This window comes from Ceratotherium simum, chromosome 9 (assembly GCF_057802395.1).
Source record: "Ceratotherium simum simum isolate JZ-2026a chromosome 9, ASM5780239v1, whole genome shotgun sequence".
NCBI classification, from domain to species: domain Eukaryota; kingdom Metazoa; phylum Chordata; class Mammalia; order Perissodactyla; family Rhinocerotidae; genus Ceratotherium; species Ceratotherium simum.
In genome coordinates this window covers 58109318-58131958 of record NC_141908.1, presented here as the reverse complement: position 1 = coordinate 58131958, position 22641 = coordinate 58109318, and the positions used below count along the sequence as shown (strand labels likewise).

General features: G+C 37.8%; 1 protein-coding gene across 3 annotated transcripts in view; it reads left to right on the top strand.

Annotated features, from left to right (window-relative positions):
• Window positions 1-22641, top strand: part of ZNF385B (zinc finger protein 385B) — a 195679-nt gene that overhangs the window by 158141 nt on the left and 14897 nt on the right. For all 3 annotated transcript variants that reach the window (XM_014784660.2, XM_014784661.2, XM_087435447.1), the window contains one exon: window positions 4578-4740. In XM_014784660.2, coding sequence (XP_014640146.1) covers window positions 4578-4740 — 163 coding nt within the window. The remainder of the gene's footprint in view (window positions 1-4577; window positions 4741-22641) is intronic.

The window sequence follows — 22641 nt, the reverse complement described above, 5'->3', positions numbered from 1 at the left end:
AATATCAGCAGAAAGACTTACTAGCAATCTTCAGATTAAGTAAGCCTTTCTCTTGGGTGCATTTTATGTTTCTTAAGTTATAGCTTTGTCTCTGTGAGTATATGATTTTGTCAATGCAACAAGTATATGCAAAAAGCATTTTAATCATTAAAAATAGTCTAAGTTTAAAGCAAAGATTCAAGTAATTATTTAGCTATTACTTGGTAATTTTACTTTGCTTCTTAATATGTTTAACTATAGTATGTTAAGTGCCATGCTTTTATCTCAAATAATTATTAAAGCTTCAATATAAATAATTTAGTTGTTCTTTTAATATAGGATTATAGTTTGGAGCACAGGATAAAATCTGTGATGTAAAAGCAACATCTTACTTCATAACCACCTATACAAGATGCCTACAAATAGAGCATTTGTTCTTTTAATTGTAGAACACTATTATCTGTTTTCTGTTTTACAGGGGATAATAATTTTCAAGGTAGTGCGATGCGGCAGCCTTTCCCTGTCGTTCCTTTTATATCTCTGTGTTCTAGTGACACTGAAAAGTGGATGTGCCTGGAGAGCACTGCATAGTTCACAGGACTTCACTGCCCTGGTGCATGCTGGCCCCTTTGCTGAAACACCTCCCCTGCACACTGCCACTTCAGAACCCTGCCCCGGGAGCCAGGCCCACTCTGATGTCCCTTTTCCATGAAGCTCCCGTGATCCCTTCCAATTCAGAGAGTTAGCTCTCCTCTGACTTCCAGACTTCTGTGTTGCTCTTGACCTCTCATTCACAGTTCCATCTCTGCTTTGGGTTATAGTTATTTGCACACGTCTTTTCTTCCATCTACCATTCTTGCGAGTAGGGGTCTTTGTTTTTAATCTTTCATAACGTCTAGCACATGGCAGGTGCTAAATAATTCTTTGTGGAATAAATAATCAGGTTTCCCCTTGTTAGCTTAGCCCGTTTTTATGGTAGTTCATTTGACATCTGTTTTACTTGGCATTTTAGTATATAGAGTTTTTCTGAAAATTAACTGACCTCGACTATTTCCCATATAACACTGCTTAATGCATTGACATCTAAGGTCTCAGAAAAAACAGATGCCAATAGGTTTAATGATGTACTTTCTTTAATTAAGAGAACAGTTCTAATTACTTTTTAAAATGCAACAAGATTAGTTCTATTAGTAAATATATAGTGGAGGACTTTCTCCATCAACATTGCCCTCCCCAAGCCTCTTTGTAAGTCTGTGTTTGGACTGTTCTTTTTATACATACAAAGTGAACACAGTTTAACATCATGTTTCAAGATCCTAGCCATGTCCCTGAAATCCAAATTGAAATAAAGTAAAAAATAGAAATGAGAGCAAAGTGAATTTTAGAATTTCTCATTACTACGTTTTTATTTTTTTAAAGCAATACATTATCTCATTCTTTATCTTTTTTGTTTGGACCAGGAGAGTCCTGAGAGATGTAGAGGATTTGGAAAAGTGAAGGGCTTTAGTAACAAAGATGGAGGTGAATGGAAGAAAAAAATTCCAGGATGTAATTTCCTGTCAAAGTTACACCTCTACTGGTGGGTAGTCAGGTAGCTACTGGAGTAATCTCTGAGAGTAGAACCTAGATAACCAGGAATTCTTGTGTGGAGGTCACTATGGTGATTTAGGCAACTCTAATTCTGGCAATTCTTGGCAAGTGATTTCTATGATCACTGCCAGTTGGGGGCACAGCAGCACTTTTGGCAGAGAAGCAGAAAGCAAGCCATTAGTGCTAGAGAAATATGTGTCTGCTGATTAGTCATTGAGGTGTAAAATAAGTCAGTTTGGTCAACCACGTCTCTTAGAAGTGACACAAGAGCCATTGTTGATTGGGCGTGATTGTGTTGCCTAGTTCATGGGTTTTCTGGCTCTTCTCCTTGTGTCTTTCACTCCTCTATTCAGGAGATTCCTAGATAATGAAGTCAGGTTAATCATGTTACTATTTAACAGTGTCTCAGTTTCACTTGAAGATTTGCCCAGGATTTAGAAGGTGTTGACACTGTCTCAGATACAGTACTGAGGATAGCAAAGTGCTACTACTAAGAATACCACAGGGGAATGGGAAAGATGCCCACTGTGAGTGAGTGCCTGCCACTGTCTTTCTTCCACAGTCTTTCCCAAACAACAGTCAGGAGCAGCTACGAACCCTTGTTGTACCTCTCTCCATGCCCCAGAACTCAAAAGGGAAGTGGAACATGGCTGTACAGTGTTCTTTCCATCTTGGCATCCAGTGAGGTGTCACTTAGCAGGATCTTTAACCCAAGTGCTAATTGACGCTGTTAACTTTCTGCAGTGATGCCAGGAAATGATAATGAGGAAATGACACTCTGCTTATCTTGTGCTAGGAGGTTTTATTTAGGGAACCATATGTTTCTTTAGCCAAAGGGCACTAAAGTAACATTGCACTATTTAGTATACTCGGAAAGATGAATTATTAGGAGGTCTCCTGATATCTTTTAGAAACTGTTATATACCTAAAAAATGAGAATTTCTTAGCTACTCACCAGAAGGATTAGGCCTTGTATTATGCTAGTAAATGTCCCATGAATTAGGTAGATATTCTCTACTCAAACTTCTGTTAAAATATAATCCTTCACGGAGTCATTAAAAGCAGTGTGCTTTTTTTGTGTGTAATTTTTCACTTCTAATAAAATTATAATGTTAACTTAGTGTGTGAACATAAATGTATAAGTATATAGTTAAATAGGGGTACACATGTAAGCATTTCAGATCTACAAAATGGCTTCTGCGTCTACCTGTGTGACTTTTGATAAGTTATTTAACTTCTCTATGCCTAGTTTTCTGTTTGTAAAGTACTGACTAATGGTACCTACCTCACAGGGTATTATGAGGATTAAATGAGCTAACACATTTAGAACTATGCTTGGCAGAGGCTCAATATTAGTCATTGGGCTCAATAATATTAGTCATTATTATTATTATTTCACATTATCAATTTTTAAATTTTTATTTGTATATATTTTTAGCTTGTATCTAAGAAACTGTATTATATTGTATACCGTATTATGTTGTATATTATACCCAACTATATTAGCTGGATTTAAGTATTCTTGGTTGGCAATAAATAAAGGACTTAAAATAATATTACATTTTTCTCCTCCCTTGAGATTTTTTTTTTTCCAACTTGACAGAGAACAACAAGAAAAGTTGTTGAGCAAACCAGCTAAGAACAATGATAAGTCAATGATGATCTAAAACGATGTTTATGAAAAGAGATTCAGGAAGTTAGGGATTGTGTACAGTCAATACAAGGCTACTGACCTTGGGTGACTGGGGTTATATGCTAGGAAAATCACTTATATATCTTTAGCTGAAGTATAGAATTAAAACCTGGCTTGTTCTGTCCATTGTCACTTCTACTTACCCACTTACACACACACACACTCCACCTGTATTCCGCTTGCTGAGGAAAATGGATGAAAACATTAGTATAATCACCTTCAAGAACATACAAGTGTATAAGGAAAACTGATGTAAAAAAAGTTATTACTTTAGAAATCCTCTAAGAAAAACTCATTTTATATTATAGATTTATCTTCCATTTCACCTTTATAGCCAAGCTAATATATAAAATATCTTTTGGTTTGTTTTTTTTTTTACCAAATGCATGTTTATATTTTCAGGGTCTATCTAAAATAAAATTGAAGTGAGTATACTTAGATTCTTTTGTTAATATCTCATTAGTATGAGATGCCAAAAAGATAAAATCCTTGTTCCTTAGGCAGAGGGGAATTTTCCAGGTGTCAGTAAATTGACCAAATGTTTTCTTGTTTTGCTGTAATTTGTTTTTGTCTTTTGAAGATTTTTAGTTGTCACTTGTCTTGATCTCTTTTCTTCCTTTTGATCTAATATTGAAGTCACAGTGCCACCTCTGCTTTGTGCACGAGTGAATGTAACACTAACAGCTTTGACTTCAGAATCACATCTGAGATCAGCAACAAAGACTGTCCCTACCTCCTTTGTGGCTTATATCATCTGTTCTTGGAACTGGAATCATCAAAATGATGCACGAAGCATGTGTAGATGACTCCAAAATGTAGTGCCATTTCCACTCACTAGCAGGTTGCTTTGTCACACCAGTTGCTCTCAGAGCAGAGCCCAGAAGAAAGTAGATGCAGACGGACAGGTTTGTAGCTGAAAGGAAACAAAATGGAATGGTTATGGAAGGACGTGTTCGGGTAGGTTACTCAAAGCAAGCAGCTTGCTGCCAGCCAAATGGTTGAAAAGTAACCCCAAGGGGCAGTGGTGGGAGGGCACTGATGACGAAGCTCACCTTTGTCCCAATTTTGCCCTCACCCTGTTGTCCACTCATGTAATGTCTGGTTTTTAAAGGGCAGGTCCTCTGTGTTGTACAGAAGGTTTCAATACGCAAAAACCTCTTAGATGCTGGTCTATAATTAAATGCCAAAAACATAGTTGAGTGCTGAGTTGTAAATGTCTGTGGTGCCTATGATTGAATGTTTTTTCTCCTGCATGATCATCCATTGTGGTGTTTGTAAGTAGCAAAAAATGAGCCTGATTTGTTCTCCTTTGTAGAGCCAGGCCGAGGCCCACTACAAAGGAAGTAAACATGCCAAGAAGGTCAAAGCACTAGAGGCAACGAAAAATAAACCCAAAATGGTTTCTTCCAAGGACAGCGCAAAGGCTAATCCCAGCTGCTCCATCACTCCAATCACAGGCAACAGCTCTGACAAATCAGGTCAATGACACTTTTTGTTCTTTACATTCTTTGTGTTCCTCCTGGTCCCCCGCCCCAACCCCATTCTCCTCCCTTCAGCTGTTGCATGTTACTCTCCATGATCTGTTTTTATAATATTAATGTTTCCTTCACAGGAAGGGTTATGTGTTTGCACGGAAACTAAGCATTTGATATGTTACCATTCCATATTGTTAAATATATACATTTAAGTATATATGTGTGTGTGTAAATATATCTATATAAGTATATAAGCATGAAAATAAGTAGAGGTGACTTGGTCACAATGTGTTTAGACAAAAATCAAGAAATGGATCTAAAATACCAAGTTTATTATTCCTTTCTATTCATTTCATGTTTGGTTTTTACTATAGATTTTTCTTAAGCTTGTTTACTAATAGGCATTTTTATATCCTCTCACCCCAGTTAAAAGGTAGTGGAGAGGCAGAAAGGGGAAGTTTTCTGAGTGGCATTATTAAATGAATCTGGAGATGTGTTCAATAAAAGATTTTGATTTTTGAAGACCTTCATAGAGTTCCTCTCAGAGTTACAAATGAACTCGAGGATTTTAAGGGAACTGTTTACAAAGTTATTGACTAACAAAAGAACTTTACATAATTGGAAATGGGCTACAGCGGAAGTGCCTCTTAAGAAGAGTCTGTATTTCATAATTCCAATGACTCAGCAGGTTTTCTGAGTAGGTTCAAACTGAATAATTCAGAGAAAAGAGAAAAAATTCATTTTTCTACCATGTATACCATGAAATTGGATGTTTAATAGGCATTCACACACTCATCTTTGCCCCTAGGGACCAAGATGGTTAAGTCATCTTGTTTCCATGATTAATTGAGGAACAGTGTCTATTAAAGGAGACTAAGAGAATGTATCCCTTTCTCTTATGTTTGACTCTCTCTTTAGGGACCTCTCTGTTGTTGGAAACACGCACACACACACACACACACACACACGCACACACAGAGCCTTCTCTTCTGATTCTCTTCTGCTCTTCAAATCATTGTAGAATTTGAGGAGGAGACTTAAGAAGGCTTTCCTGTGGCTGCCCAGGGCCTTTGGAAAAGAGCAAATCCATTACTGTAAGAGGAAATTTCAGAAAAGCCTAGTCAGACAGAGAGACGATATAGGAAGGGACCATTATTGATTAGGTCCCATAGATGCTGGTTCCAAAAGCTCAACAGCCTAGAAGGAGTGAGCTAACCCAAATTTGGTAATAAAGACTCTTTGTTCTTCATATGACAGAGTTACTAAATCATGTTATGTGATGAATAGATAATAAATACTGGATTATTACATGGCACTCTCCCCTTCTAAAGTTACAAAGCCTTTTTACGTACATTATCTAATTAATCTTTAACCCAGATCGATCAGATATTAGGGTCAAATATTATCTCCAGTTTACAAAATAGCAAACCAAGGCAAATAACTGGGGCAGTTATTTGCTGGAGGTTACTTGGTGTTTGGAAGAACAAGATCCATTATCGCTTGACTTCCTGCCTCCTTTCATTTTCCACACAATATTGTTTCCTCTGTGAAACAGTACTCTGTCAAAGGTTTTATTACCTGAATTATACTCTTTACCTGCAGCAGTACTTATAAGCAAAATGATGCGACAGTGGAGGTTAGTGTCACTCTATTCTTTCAGCTTATTTTGTGTCTTGAGCTAATAGCACAGTTGGCAGGTACTACAAATGTTCCAACGTTGCTATTGCATGTGCTCAATGCTCCCCTTAAGTTGTATTATTATTTGGGAATTGGGTTTGCTCTAGGGATAGTAGTAAAAGTAATGAGCAGAAAAAACTGTTAAAAATGGAAATAGAGAAGGATCAATGAGAGAAGAATCAATAAAAGAATAGAAGGCAATTAAAGAGAGAAGGAAAAGTGTGGAAGAAGAGGAAAGAAAGTCAAAGATTAGGGGATAGACCCAAGGAAAGAGCAGTATGGAAATAGAAAATCCAAATAAAGGGGCCTAGGTCACAATCAGAGCATGTATTGTACCTGCATGTGCCCGATGAGCTTACGTTAAAAGACAGTTTAGGAATTCAAGGCTTTTATTTCAACCCTCAAATGCTAGTGAATGCTCTGTGAAACTGAGAGACTTCCTAAGCAATTGTATTTGCCTTGTGAGCAATAGGAACACAGCAGGGTCAAGCATAGCAGAGTTATAAATAAGGAAAGAGAACTGAGATCTAGAAGAACCACAGGGGCTGAGAGTGGAGAGAGAGGAAGACAAATCTTAAGCACAGAATCTCTTCCCCAGTAGCTATGTGGTCGTCTTTAGTCGTGCATCCTCTGCCTCCTCTGCCACTTCCCTATCCACCCCCAGAGTACCTGTGGTCTAACAGTATTGGCCTCACTCACCATGTCACTGTCCAGACTTGGACTAGAAGTAATGGAACCACCTATATTTGGGGGTTACCTCATTTTCCATGTTTCCTTACTCAAAATCTGTATAAAGTATTTGGTAATTCATCGGTTGGGTCATTCAAATTACTTTTTTTGTTTCTCCACATTTTATATAAATATTAATACTAATGAAATACTTTATTTGCTCTATTATCTCCACAAAAGCGATACCAAAGTTGTTGAAAGACGGCACTGTTTAAAAATAAAGTGGGTTGTATTTGCTAATAGATACATATTCTTTTGTCGCCTTTAACTGAAGGGTAGCTTCTAAGCAAGAATTCCCACATGCGTTTTGTAGAATATTCAAGTTGGAAAATTGGAAGCTTTTCCCGGATGGGAAATCTAGTCTAAACAACGTGATATCTAACCTATTGTTAAGCACCTATTTCTAAATCCTTGAAAATCTTCCACAGCTTTTTTAGAGTCATAGATTTTTTTTTTTTTTTTTTTGGTAACTGCTTTTTATTTCATTTAAAAACTGTTTTAGAAGAACAGAAGAGATGAAAACCTGTCCTCCATAAATGGTCTAGGTGAGATGTAGAGAGGAAGAAGGAGGGAGGAGGAATGGTGACTGTGGCACTTAATTGAATGAAATGTTTTATTTCCGACAACATTGCCTCTAAGGAGTCAGCCAAAAATTAAAGTCACAGTGAAAAGTCATGGTTGACTAGCAATTCTTATGAGACTGAAATTCCCTAGCATTGACCTTTTTCTTCTGAATGAAGAGCTCCTGTCAAGTGAGCTTAAGCAATATCTACATGATTCTTAAATATGAAAAGTGAAAATCTTAGTTACTTGAGGTCTCAGCTGCTGGATTTCAGATATCCAGGCATTCGCAACATCTATAGAATTAGTTAATTTGATTTCCATTTTCATATTTTAGCATCAATAACTTAGCAATAGAGTGTTGTTCAGGGAGGGCAAATCCTGAGGGAGAGGAAATAGCTAGATGTTAAGGGAGGGAGCTTCTGGGAGAACAGATCCTGGGATTCACTGAACGTCTGTCAAGAAAAAATGTGATTTCAGAGTATCTGACAAGGAGCATGGGACCCTCAGATGACCTCTCTCTGCTCCTTAGAACACAGATTATTAATTCTAAAAAGTTGCCTAACAGTCTTCCAAGAGCTAGAAAACCTTTCTTACCTGCTATTTTGGCCCTTGGGACAGATACTTTTTTCTCTTATGTCACCTTTGGAGACATAATTTGGTTCATGGATTCTGGTATCTGGATCTGTGCAATACAAAAAGATTTGTTATAATAGAGCTATCAGATAAAACATTTCAGGATATCATGGCAAGCTTTTTTTTTCTTTCAAGTCAGTAAACAAAATGCGTTTAAATTACAATTGCAGGCATTTCATTTATTATAAAAAGCTCTGACCACATGACTGGAAAAATATATATGTTTCATTAAAGGCAGTTAAATAAGAATAGCTGTCCCATTTACTTTTTAGAAGTTTGGGTAGAATTAAATGTAAGATCCAAAGAAATGGCCTTATGGTCTCCCAGGATCTCTCCCAACTTTTAATGATGCATCAATGGGAGTTCAAAACATGGTAGGAGGGAGGAGAAATGTGCTTTGGGAGAATTGGGGTCAAAACACAGCAAGCATTAGGCAGCTTCAGGAAGCTGGCTAAAACATATTGGACACTCTATCCAAATTTCTCCCTGGAGTTCAAGTGTCATAATGCCATATGACAGTACATTTCCCTGTGATAATATGGCCTTTATATCAAATTGAGTGCTTTTGTGTGACAGCATTTAACCGCTCATAAGAGGTTCAAAAAAACAAGAGCCTTCGAAAAATCTTATTTCTTGAAAATAATAAAATACTGTGATAATCAACCTAATGATAAAATATTGTGATAGTCAACCTAATAGTCCATATGTCTAGTCTTTAGTACTAGGTGTTTTTTAAAAAATTAATTAGATATCAAGATGGGTATAAATACATTTCTAGGGCCGGCCCCCTGGCTTAGCGGTTAAGTGCGTGCGCTCCGCTGCTGGCAGCCCGGGTTCGGATCTCGGGCGCGCACCAACGCACCGCTTGTCCGGCCATGCTGAGGCCACGTCCCGCATACAGCAACTAGAAGGATGTGCAGCTATGACATACAACTATCTACTGGGGCTTTGGGGGGGGAAATAAATAAATAAATAAAATTATTTTAAAAAAAACATTTCTAGATCAAAGTATATAAAGCTATTTCGAGCTAAACAGCCTTTAGTCAGTGCTGTCTAAACAGATGAAAGCAGATGAAATGATTCAAAACACTATAGATATATTTATAAATGCAACTAAGAGCAAAGACGATGGAACCAGCATGTTCTGCTTGAAATACGACAATACAAACACCTTAAATTTGTTCACTTTACAAAATCCAGTCACATATATGTTTTTGTATGACCCTCTCAACAACCCTGTGACAGGTAGGGCTGAAATTAGTATCCATCTTTCATTCATTCATGCAACAAACTTTACATCCACTTCTTAACTCAACAAATATTTATTATCTATACTAAATAGTATAGTATTACTGTATATTTTGCCAGATACTAGGGTGCAACAATGAACAGGAAGACATTTTCTTGCCTTCAAAGAGTTTCCAAGCTAGTGTTGGTTTTTTTTCACTGTGTTGGATACTAGGGCTACGAAGAAAAATAATATATAGTCACCACCTTCAAGCTGCTCCCAAAAATATGGTAACAACGAAGAACCTGGGTCTTGGAAAGCTTAAATGACTTGCGTGAAGTTGCACAACTCATATCCCAGTAGCATCAGAGCAGGAACTCAGGGCTTCTTGTTCCATGCATATTCCATTATTCCCATTACTTCTAAACTTCTCTGATTGGAGGAATAAATATAAGTATCCCAATGGGCAAAGTCAGAAACCACTAAACTACTTTTTTAAGAATTAGTAGTAGGACCATATATTACTTTTAAATTGCTTGGTGACTGTTGATATTTTTTAGTAGGAGCTATGGCAGTGAAAGTGCCATTAAGGCTTTGTTTTATTGATAATCCTTAGTTCCTATGCAGTGTGTTGTCCTTAGCATTTAACTGTAATATAACAAAGCTTTAGAAGTTACAGATCTCTTCAAGGGCAAGTTTGAATGAAAACACTCATTTCAGGTAAATTACAAATTTGCTCAGTGCTCCAGTTTGACGATTGTAGACTTTATGTGTCTAGAGACAAATATACTCACTGAGATAGAGGTCAACACTGGGAAGGGTATCGCCAGTATGGCAGAAGCCTTGAACTGCCTCCTACAGGGTCCAGTTGGGTTGTCCTGAACACTATGTTTTCAGTAGCCTTTTGAATCAGTCCATCTAGAAAGTTTCCACTGGGGACAGGGAGATGGTTTTGTTTATCCTATACCCATGACCACACCATGGAGACCAGGAGATGACAGTGTCAGAAAAGACAGAAGAAAGGAAAGAAGATAGGATACCTCAAAACGGCTCATTTTAGTTTTCAGTGGGTTGTGCTTTTGCATGGTGTCAATTGCTCGAGTGTGAATCCAGAGCAATTAACTAGTAGATCAGTATGATTTGCCTGGAAAGGCTGCAGTTCAGCTTTTTATGGTCACCCTGTCACCTTATGAAAGGGTATTTTCAATTTTGTAGAAGAGTTTTTCTGCTAAGGATACAATTGGAGATCCTCGCCTCCTCATTTTTATAGGTTCCCCTGTGTGTTTCACAATTTTTATGTGTTGTTACAAGTGGGGCCAAGTTTTCCGAATGACAACTTCTCATTTCCTCTGACTGCTGCAGGACTCCATCAATTAGCCAACAAGGTCCTCATAACTGCCTCTTCCCCCCTTTCTGTCTCTAGCAACAGGACCTTGTGCTGTTGAGTAGAAGAAAATGATAGTTTTCTGCTTTAGCAGCATCTGTCGTTTATAGACAAGCACTATTATAAATTTGGCATTCATCTATCCAAATCCAGGAGGCCCTGGATTTAGTGTCCCTCATAAAATAATAGATTAACTGTATTTATGACAAACATCTTAAGCCTAAAATTCTGGGCTACAATCATGTAGAACATAAATTGAGTCCCATCTGTCTAAAGAGACCATTATACTAAGGCTCATATTTTCATGAAAGGTACATATATCATTAAGACTTTCAAAGTCAATTTAAAAAATTCAACTGCCTCCATCTTTGCCCATGCACCTTGAATTTGACAACAGCACCCTGCCAGGCGAGGCTGAAGATTGTTAGGTAGTTAAGTGTTTGTCATCCTTGGAAACTGACTTCTGAAACTTTTGAGCATTTTATATTGCTTCAAAATAATACTGGGTATTTACTGTTAGGTTCTCCACACCTGAAAGGTATTTCCTAGTGTTGCTCTAAGAAACACAACCAAAGTTGAGATTGATTTATGATTTACTGAGGATCTGTTAACTTATGATTTACTGGGGATATGTAATAAACCATTTCAAAAAGCAAAACCTTGGCTATCCCCTTGTTAAGGCTTATATCACTATTAAAAACTTTTCTTGTCTTCAGACATGTTTATTTTAACTGGCATTTGTCTCTTTTGATCACATTTATTTACAACCTTCTGCATTGAAAAGATATTGGAATATAAAAGGACTTTGTATGTACGTTGAATAAGTTTGTAAATACCCGACCATAAATGCCCCTGAGATTTTAACAAAGGTTATTACTTACATTTTTATGATATGCCACTTATTTGCTTCAGAAAGAATTTTCTTACGGTGACATATTTTTCTAAAATGAGCGGATGATCAAATGGAACTACTCAATAAATATTTGAAGATTCTCTGTGCAGGGCACTGGTACTAGGCACTTTGGGGGCTTCTGGGCCCAATTCTGATGATGCTCAGTCTGGTGCCACACAAATTTAGGTTCAGAGTATAAAGTTTCAAGTGTTTTTCATAGAAACATTTCTAAAGTATTTTCTCTTTCCTGACTTCTTTCTTGATAATCAGGTTCACTATTCTGGACTCTGGGCATAGTATTATGCAGTAACAGTTTGGCTCTCTCATTTCTCTAGACCAGCACTATCCAAAGAAATACTCTGTGGTGATGAAAATGGTCTATAATCTGTGTTGTCCAACATGAGTGCCAGAAGCCACATACAGCTAGTCAGCACTTGAAATGTGGCTGTGCTACTGAGGAACTGCGTATTTAATTTTATTTAAGTAGCCACACATGGCTACTATATTGGACAGCACATCTATAGACTGTGATACTCTTTGCTCTTTTGACTAGCTATGACTCCAAAGAAGGCATCAAATTCTCTGAGCCTCTCTTTTCTCATCTGTACAGTGGGAATAATGCCCTCTCTACATCACAACAGTGCTGTATGGATCAAATGAAATGATTGTGAAAGAGCTTTGCAAAATGTAAAGCATGATAAAAAATGCCTATTATTGATGTTCTTACAGTTTTTTGGTTTTTTGCTTTTGGTCCTCATGTGGTGTCTTGTTTCAGCTATCCCTTCCTGCTGCTGTCAGTGAAAGGTGACAGCCGCCCCTGGTGGTGGTCAGCCGTCACCATCTTCCATTATGCTGCACCTAATATAGTACATTCTTAAATACCAGATCCAAGTTTATTACACTTATATGCAAAAAATAATTTTAACAGTAGTATTAATAATAATTAATGTTTGAATGATCATTATGTGCCTGGTACTAATGTGCTAAACATTTTATATATACTATCATCTTATTTAATGATTATAACAATCCTCTGATGAATACTAGAATGTGAGACCTAAAAAGGGGAAATAATAGCTCAGAGTCATTCAGATAGAAAGTAGTTTCAAGGTCATATTCTCACCTGGGCAGTCCCCAAAATTTGCTACCATGAAATGCTACCTTTGGATGAAGGTTCATGGACTTTACTGCACATGCTTTTTGAAGGCTTTTGAGATTATTTTTCACTAGGTGACACTTCTAGAAGTCTGACATCTCAGAAAGATGTGTTCTTTCTTTCCCCACCCTATTTTACAACTGGTTTTTTAAAAAAAAATCAAGTTTTTAGTGGCTTTTAATAAGGATATATTAACCAAGGTATGATTCTTGAGTGCCATTTACCTACTTTGCATGTATAACATAGTAAAAAGAGCATGAGCTTGAAGTCAAACAGATTAGCCCTACCTCACGCTGACCGTATAACCTTGACCAAGTCATGTTCACTGACCTATTTCCCCATCTATAAAATGGGAGGGCTAATAGCTACCTCCCAGGGTTGTTGTCAGGATTAAGGAACTAATAAATATGCCTTGATCAGTGCCTATCACCTAACAGACACTCAATAAATGATAGCCATAAAAAGCAATCTTTTGTTCAAAGAAACTTCCAGACCCTATCCTTATCTTGACTCTACAATCACTTCATGCCATACTGCCATGGAACAGTGACCTGCACTTAGATTCCTGTTTATGTGCTTTGTTCCCTCGTAGTAATTATTTGCACTTGTGTTTTCATTCCAGGACATTAAGGTTTGATGAGCCTGACTCTCCCAGTGGGACATTTAAAGATGGAAGTACTTTCTTGGTCTTCCTCCATTTTTGTGTAATGGAGGAAATGTCATTCTACTCATTCTCCCACTGGTTAATGTATCTCATCCATCATGTCCTCTGCAACTCCTGGTACTTCATCCTCTACATGGTAGTCATATGTTAGCATATATTAAATTAATATCATTGAGTAGAATTTAATGGGGGAAGCTCTGGTGCCCTCCCTAGAATACAATCAGAGTAAGAAGACACTGATTAGCTCTTTTCTTTCTTATTCAATAAGGTGGATGCCCCACCTCATAGGTCAACAGTCTGCTCTATGCACAGCTACAGTATCAAAAGAAGGGATAACCCATCTGTTTGTTGAGGGAGAAAATTGGGTGCTACATATGGAGAAGCAGTTGTCTGGAGCCAGGTTGGCTACTGAGATCAAATGAGTAGGGAGGAGGGTGTAATCAGACTGAGAAAGACGCCCCTGCCTGACAAGTCCCTGCTGGCATTTATGTCAGTAAATAAGGAAAAACCTGTCAGCCCATATATTTTATTTCTAGCTTCTTGCAAAAAAAATTTTCTTAGTGTACAATTTTTTGGTATTTCTTGTTTGCTATTAATTACTTAGCCTCTAGAAAATACGTGCTTTGTTTTCTTTCAAATATGAAATGACATAAATACTAGAATTTCTTGTCACAATAGAGATTATTTTATTCCTTGCTTTCAAATATTTGAACTTCTGTCAGAATGTTATGATGATTTTTGCCTATTAACTAGCATATTGGCCATATCTACATTAAAATAATGTCTTCCCTAGCACAATATCTTTGTTCTTAGTTCTCTAATAACAAATAAAATCTTTTAACTCAATGTGGAAATTAACTAGCATATTGCATTTTGAGTTTAGCAAAAGTTACTTACTTTATTCTTTTCCACCAAAATTTTACCCAATCCTTTGACTAATCAATAAGACATAATGAATATTATCCAGTAAGTACTTTGAAAGTACTTTTTTTGAAAGTACTTTGCAAGTCATTAGCAGATGTTCTGTTTGTATTACTAATGGCATTTTATATTGAGAGAACCCTTTTGGAAAGCAATGTCATAGAATAAATCAAGAACCATAAAAATGTTCATTCCATTAGACCAGTTAATTCTTCCTGTAATTTATACCAAGGAAATAATCCTAAATACAAAGCAAGAAAAATCAAATGTTATGTATGAAGATGCCCATCATAGCATTATTTGTATTAATGAAAACTGGAAACAAGACAATCAGTACTAGGGAAATTATTTAGATAAAGTATTTATACCCAATAAAATATAATGCAGCTTTAAAGTAAATAAAAGAGCAACATGAAAAATGCATGTAATACATTAAATCAAAAAGTTACAAAATACATTAAATCAAGAGTTACAAAATGGTCTATTCATGCATTGTATTTGCATATATTTATTGAGCCACCACTGAATACCCAGCGTCATGCTAGACACTGGGTAGATGACAGTGAAACAGGAAGACTTGGGCCTTGTCCTCGTGAGAATATGTCTGGAAGGGATGATACTGAACAAGTGATGACAAGCTTGATGAGTGAAAAGAAAAGGATGCTGACCTAGTCTGGGAAGGAAGGGAAGGCCTAGGCATGGGTTAAGCTCTCTATGCCTGATGAGTGAGAAGTTAGCCAGACAAACAGGGGCCCTGGTTTGGGGGTGAAGGGGAAGAGGATTCTCATCAGAGGAACCAGTACGTACTCCACAGACTTGAGATGTGAAAGACTGCCCTGTTTAAATAACTTAAGCAATGAAAATACACTTGGGGACAAGCAAGGGAATTTAGGGTGTTGGTAAGAAAGTAGTTGAAGTGGTGGCTAAGGACAAAAATGAAGGCAGAATGAAGTGATGGGCATAAACACACAGATTCTTAACCCTTATTTGTACCATGGATTCCAGTGGATGACTAGTGAAGCCTGTTCTCAGAATAATGTTTCTAAATCATAAAATGAAATTTATAGTTTTACAAAGAAAACCAATCATATTGAAATACAGTTGTCAATTTTTTGTTGTGATGTAGTGATATAGCAATAATGCATTAAACAAGATCTAGCAACAGGTCTAATATCTACCATCATTTTGAAGTGGTAATGAGCATAAATGATATTTCAAGTTTTCTATGAAAACTATAATGTCTGATGAAAATATTTGATTTCTATTGGTAACAAAGTTACAGATACTGCTAAAACTGCTGTAGTTTGCTGCCTTCATTTATAATTTAAGGAAATGCTAAATTTCGAGTAGAGATAAATGAAAATGAAGATACATTTTTTTTCCATCCAAGTTCATGGATCCTGTGAACTTATGGGCCCCTTGGAAGTCCACAGACCCCAGATTAAAAACTCTTGTTTCTTTTGATAGTATTATCGTTGCTTTTTTCTTTTTTCCTCTGTTCTCCACATGCTATGTTATTTGCATAATAACTTCTTCTAATGACTTGATAGGGTTTATATATCTCAGGGTACAGGTAGGATGGGAAAGAAACTCTTAGCCACTTGTTTTGTATTATAGTTGGGAGGGTCACAGTCTGTATTGCAATGTCATATCTCTTCTTTGCTCAATTCTCTTATGGTCACAGTCATAAGTCCCCATGTCGCAACATTCCTAAGGGACCTAGCATGATGAGAAACCCCAGACAAACTCCTTTGGAGGTCCAGGCTTCTTGAATTAATATCACTTTGTAAAGGAGACTTTCTGTGGTCAACAAACTTTCTCCTGCAACCTATAGGTCTTAAATATAAAGCTGGCTTTGACAACTTTGTAATAAAGCAGCAGATTGAATTTTGGCACAAATGCTAGATTTGAAATGTAAAAGTATGATTGGCTTTTAGCAATATATTTTTAAAGGATTGGTAGCTTTCTTAGAGCTGGGAAGTCCAGCCCCTGAATGTTTGCACAGTCTTCTTAGGGCAGGCAGTACCCAGTTAGGTCTATAAAGAGTGCGAGTCCATACCTGTCTCCCTGGAGCAGCCTGAGGCAATAAGCTTGTTTGCTGACAGTAATTTTTTTTTAATTTTCTCTATTAAATAAAGATACATTTTTTAGAATAAGAAAGACTCAGTTTCCTCAATACCTCTCAGGCTGACCTTTCCATTGTCAGTGTGCACCTCACCCTGCCTGGAGCATCATTAACCCTAAACTCTGCATCTAGAAAAGAAGGAGGCGGGAGGAACAGACTTCAAATGTTTTCCTTGTACTTTGTGAATCTATGTTTCCTCTGTAAAGGGCCATTCATTTAGAAGAAAAAGAACCTGCTCCTCATTCTGCCTAGAAAATTAGTTTTTAATTTTATTCCTGGCTTTTGAATCGTTACTGGACCTACTCCCTGAGGGACTTGATTTGAGTGACATGAGTTACTTATTCTATTTTCCATAATAAAGCTGCCTCAGAAATAACTGTTTCACATCTCTTGGTGACAAATTGAAGAAGGGGCAATTTTTCAATCTGAAAAAGTTGAAATATGATTTCTCTATTGTACAAGTCAAATGGCTGTAAAACTACACAAAATTGGAAAAAGCTGTTCATTAGATTCAAACTCTAGCAAACAAGCTCTCTTTTGTGCTCGCTTAGAAAAGTGGCAAGTTCACGAATCTCAGTGCCAGCTGCTTGATACAGAGTGTAGGCTGCCAGCTTTCAACATGGTGGTATTTGGAGATGCCACAGTTTTATCTGAGTGCGAGACTGGCAGCTTCTGCTCCCCAACAAAGTGGCACAAGGAACAGGCAGTTGTCATGTGGTGCTCAGACAGGGAGGGCAATGACTGTCATGTCTTTGGACCAGGAAATCACTATAGGGTGTAGCCCAATGGCCAGAACCCGACTGACATAGGCTTTCAAATGGAAAGAGCAGGATATCCTGTCAAAGGATTCCAGTAGCCTGGCAGAAAATGACAGTACAGGAACTGTTTTGAACTTTTGAAATTAGTCAGCTGACTTTCATGGATCCTAAATTACTTAAAACAAATAAGCTTTTTTGTTTTTTTAAGGTAAGGACATACCAGATTCTAATTCAGTGAAGAGTCATTTTAATTTATAGAGAATTTTTCCTGCTTCCAGGATTAGTGTAAAGGCCAAGATATGAAAATTAGACATAAACACAGTTAATTAGGAATTAGCAAGCTTCGCAGTGATCAACTACTCTTGAAGAGACAGGGCTTCTGGAATTTAGCTGGAGGCATGCTAATGTGGCACTGGATGTGAAGGGCCCGCCAGCATCAGATTGGCACAGTGTGTGATATATTCATGCTCTGAGAATTTCAAAAACTAGCTTTAATTTCTATGTCTGTCCTTGACTACTTGACATTTCTAGGCTTGTCAGTTAGGTACTGTGTTTTGTTTTCCACATCTGCAAAATAGCATAAGCCAGATAGAGATCTTTCAGTTTCCAAAGGTGGGCCAGCAGTTCACCCTTAAGAGGGGCCTTGAGATCTGACATTTTCCAACAAGAAGCCCTATGACTAATAAAGCAAGTCAGCTAATGAGTGGGTGTTGTGAGATAAACTAGCCTATACTATACTATGCTGGGTAACTCTTGGGAACACTTGGAATTACATTAAGTCAAAATGAGGCATCCAGTTGGAGGAAACCTAAACGGGTGACTAAAGGACTCCCGGTGTACTGGGTCAGTCTCGGGCCACCTGGTGAAAAGATTATGTGCCTTGGGGTTTGGGTTGGTCATAAGTGGTATCATCACTTAAGACACAAAGCCTGCATAATGACACCTTCAGTGATGGACATCTATTACCCAAAAGGGTGGGGAAAATTAAATAATGCCACAGACATAAGTGTTTGGAATTTCTTAAAGAGTATTATTGCATAAATATATCAACCATGTAATTGTTGATAACGCAGATGAATATAGTATGATATAGTTTGTTACTGACTGCTTACAACATTGCCAAGATGGGTCTTTGGGCTACAAGCCTCTGATGAATCTCCAACCAGAACACCTATAGTTCCATGAGAAACCTTGCCAGAGAACAGGACAGCAGTTTAACTGCAAAAAGGACTGGCTATACTTTGGTGACATTTTGTTTTCACTTGTGCTTTAGATTTTTTGGCAGAGGTATATGCTTATTGTTTATATGTAAGTTTGTGTAGGATTCCTAATAAAGGAGATAATGAAATCCACAGATTTGTTCATTTTATCAAACATCAAAATATTGGACTTGGCACAAAGGAATGTGTTTGTTGTTATGACTGTCCTAATACATCTCAAGGAGATTCATTCTTAAGAGCATTGTTTCAACCTCTAATGACATTAAATATTTATTGCTCATATATATCTCTGGCTACAATGATAAACGTATTTTACATAATCAACAGCTGAAATGTATTTGTCTGTTCTTTCTATATTTATTTCACTAGTTATGATTCAGCTATTTTTTTTTTTTAAAGATTTTATTTATTTTATTTTTTCCCCCCAAAGCCCCAGCAGATAGTTCTATGTCATAGCTGCACATCCTTCTAGTTGCGGCATGTGGGACTCGGCCTCAGGATGGACGGAGAAGTGGTGCCTCGATGCGCACCCGGGATCCGAACCCGGGCCGCCAGCATTGCAGCGCGCGCACTTAACCACCAAGCCACAGGGCCGGCCCTGATTCAGCTATTAACAGTGAATTTTTCTTGTATTTTTATTTGTGAGACTAGAAAGCACTGCACTGAATTGAACATTTGTTATTTCAATGAATTTATTGCCCACCTACGGTTTTCTGTACATGGGGCACAAAGGTAAATTAAGACATTGTTCCAGAACTCAAGATTCTCTCTTTCCTGGTAATAACTTTAAGTGCAAAAAAATTATTATAGTTACTGTAAGATCAGAATATAATTATATGAAAAGGACTATGAGCACATAGAGAGAGAAGGAGACAGGAGGTGGGCTCAGAGACTCAAAGTAGCAAGATCTGTAAAGAAGTTTTATGGTAATCCAGAGAGAATAGATGAGGGCCTAAAATGAGGCCGTGGCACATAGCAGATGTGGAATAAATGTCTGCTGGATAGAATGGTGAATAAAGCTGATGGAAGAGATATTTAGAAGATAGTATCAATAAACTTGAGTCATTCATTAAATGTAGAAGATAAGAAAAGGGAGAATTCAAGAATCATTACTGGCAGTTCTAACATTCAACTGGTAATGTCATTACTTGATATGGGGACTACTTGGAAGGGCCCTTATGTGGAGCAGCTCATCCATTCAGTACCAGGCATGTTGAGTTTGAAATACCCATGAAACATCTAGAAATAGATATCCCATAGACTATTAGGGAAAAAAGGGTCTGGAACCTGTGGGGAGGCAGACATTTCACCTGTGGATTTAGGAATCTATGTCAGTGAGGCAGAGGAAGTCATTGGACTAAATTAGATCATATAATGCCCAAGAAGAGGACAAGAGTGTGACTTTGAGGAATGCCAACACTTAGGGTCAGGCAGAAGAATGGGAGCTGGTGAAGGGGGCCTAGAAAGAGCTGTTGTAGAGGCTGAAGGAGGACCAGGCAAGGACAGTGTTGTGGACATCAATGGGAGAGTCATTTCTAGAAGGAACTTGTGCCCAGTGCAAGAGAATACTGAAGAGAGACCATTGGCTTTTGCAGGAGGGTAAGGATGGACAGGAAGAGAGGAAGTGGAAAGAGCCACTTCACACGACCACTTCAAGTTCAGCACCATAGAGAAGGTAGGTGGAAAGCTCTAGGAGCAAACCAAGTCAGGAAATGACTTTGGAACATGGAAGTTTCAGCATTTTGTAAACAGAAAGAAAGAACCCAATGGAAAGAAAGCAGTCGAAGCTATAGCAAAGAGAGAAGGGATTTACAGGCTAGAGAGTCTAGGTGGAACCGTATACCTTTTCCTCAGCGATGTCAAGAAAATAGGTGCAGACGGAAGAAATTGGAACATCAGGGGTAAACTCATCCAGCTTCCCCATTTCTCTAAGCAATAGGAGAGCAGACATTGGCTAATGAGAGAATTGCAGTATTGGCAGGGAACTTAAGGATAAAGCTTCCATGGGGAAGCTGACTGGCTGTGTATATTCCCCTTATAGAATCACTTTTTTCTCATTTGTTTGTCTGATTTATTGACCTGTTCTTCAGGTATATAACTTTTCAGTATATACGTTCCTGGTTTAAGAAAATCTAATCTATAAGATTACAGAATTTTAAAATAAGTGTATGTGTTTATTGCATTGCGAAGACAACTCTGCTTTCAAAAAAAAATCTTTTAAATAGTGCATTCAAATTATTCCTAAATTTTCCAAGATCTTTCTGCACATCATCTTTCTAATAAATAAAGGGACGCAAACTGACTGTTGTATCTGACTGATATCTGCAATGTTGGTCTTAAACCCGCTCCTTTAGACAGGTGCAGTCCTATTCGACTACAAATGAACACCCTCTCTTTTGTGCATCCACCGATACAGTGATGATGCTCGAGCATCATCTTAAGCATCACCTCTTGCTACATTTTGTTTTGCAAAGAACTCCAAGGTGCCAAATTGGCTTGTTCATCTTGCAGCTTGTGTACTGCTGCTTTTTTTTTTTTTCCCCAAATCCATTAACTTGAATCTTAATGGAGGGCCAGCCCCGTGGCTTAGCGGTTAACTGCGCACGCTCCGCTGCTGGCGGCCCGGGTTCGGATCCCGGTCGCACACCAACGGACCGCTTCTCCAGCCATGCTGAGGCCACGTCCCACATACAGCAACTAGAAGGATGTGCAACTATGACATACAACTATCTACTGGGGCTTTGGGGAAAAAAAGGAGGAGGATTGGCAATGGATGTTAGCTCGGGGCCGGTCTTCCTGAGCAAAAAGAGGAGGATTAGCATGGATGTTAGCTCAGGGCTGATCGTCTTCACAAAAAAAATTTAAAAAATCTTAATGGAATTCTAATTTAAACTTTAAAATATCTGTCATCAGTTGGTGGTTTCTATCACTTGTGTGTAGATAAGAAGGGGACACATGAGGCAAAGGCTTAAGAAGTCTTCTGCAGCACACCAATGGGCATACATACAGCTTTGCAGTGTTGTTTCATCTGCTGCAGAGCCCCATGGGCCTTTCAGCTTCATTTCTCACAAGGCTGCACAACCGGTAAGGAATTAGGTACTCTGACTGACACCCATTCATTTCTCATTATTCAGAAAGTGGGAAGATAAAGCAGAAGAGAATGATTTCAGAATTCCTTATCAAAGTGAGCTAACTTGGTTTATTGAGTGTTAAGCAGTAATATGGGCGTTGCTTTGTTTTTTGGAATAATAATGAGATATTGGACAAGCTGCTTGTGAACACAGGAAAGAATATGACCAGGAGTCTTTTCACTGCATGCGTCTGTTGCCTAGTTCTTTTAGTGCAATATTAAGTATAAAAAGGAAATTTAATTGTAAAAAGTGACAAGCAGTATCCTTCAGTGACCTCAGAAAGCACAAAGTATGATTCTATTGAAATTGTGGCCTTTCTTTCCTGAGCACTTTTCTCAAGTTTTGGGGCTCCTTTGCTATTCTGGAAGGCTTGTCTTGGAAAGACATTAGTAGGTATCAATGAGCAAGGCTCCTAGTTTTTCAGACTCTTTTTGACAAATGGTAAATGACTACACAATAAGCAGAGAACCTGTTACATTTTCATTTAAAGCAAAATATACATACTAAAACTCTAAAATTTTAGTCTTTTAAAATCATAATGATAAAAAATAATATGCAAATGGATGAATAATATTGCACCCCCCGCCCCAAATTAAAATCATTGCTTTAGGGCATGGGGTGTGAGCTGAGGGTGTCCAGTTGTGGTGAGTTGCTCGTCAAGACTGGTCCGCTTTTTTCTTCAGTCCTCAGTGACAAAAGGCACGGATTTAGATATCCACAGCCTCTGAGTATGGAACAGATCCCATGACCTTGATCTCATTAACATTAACTGTGACTTGTTTGAGCTTAGGCCCCAGAACTATTAACATTTCATTATGTCTT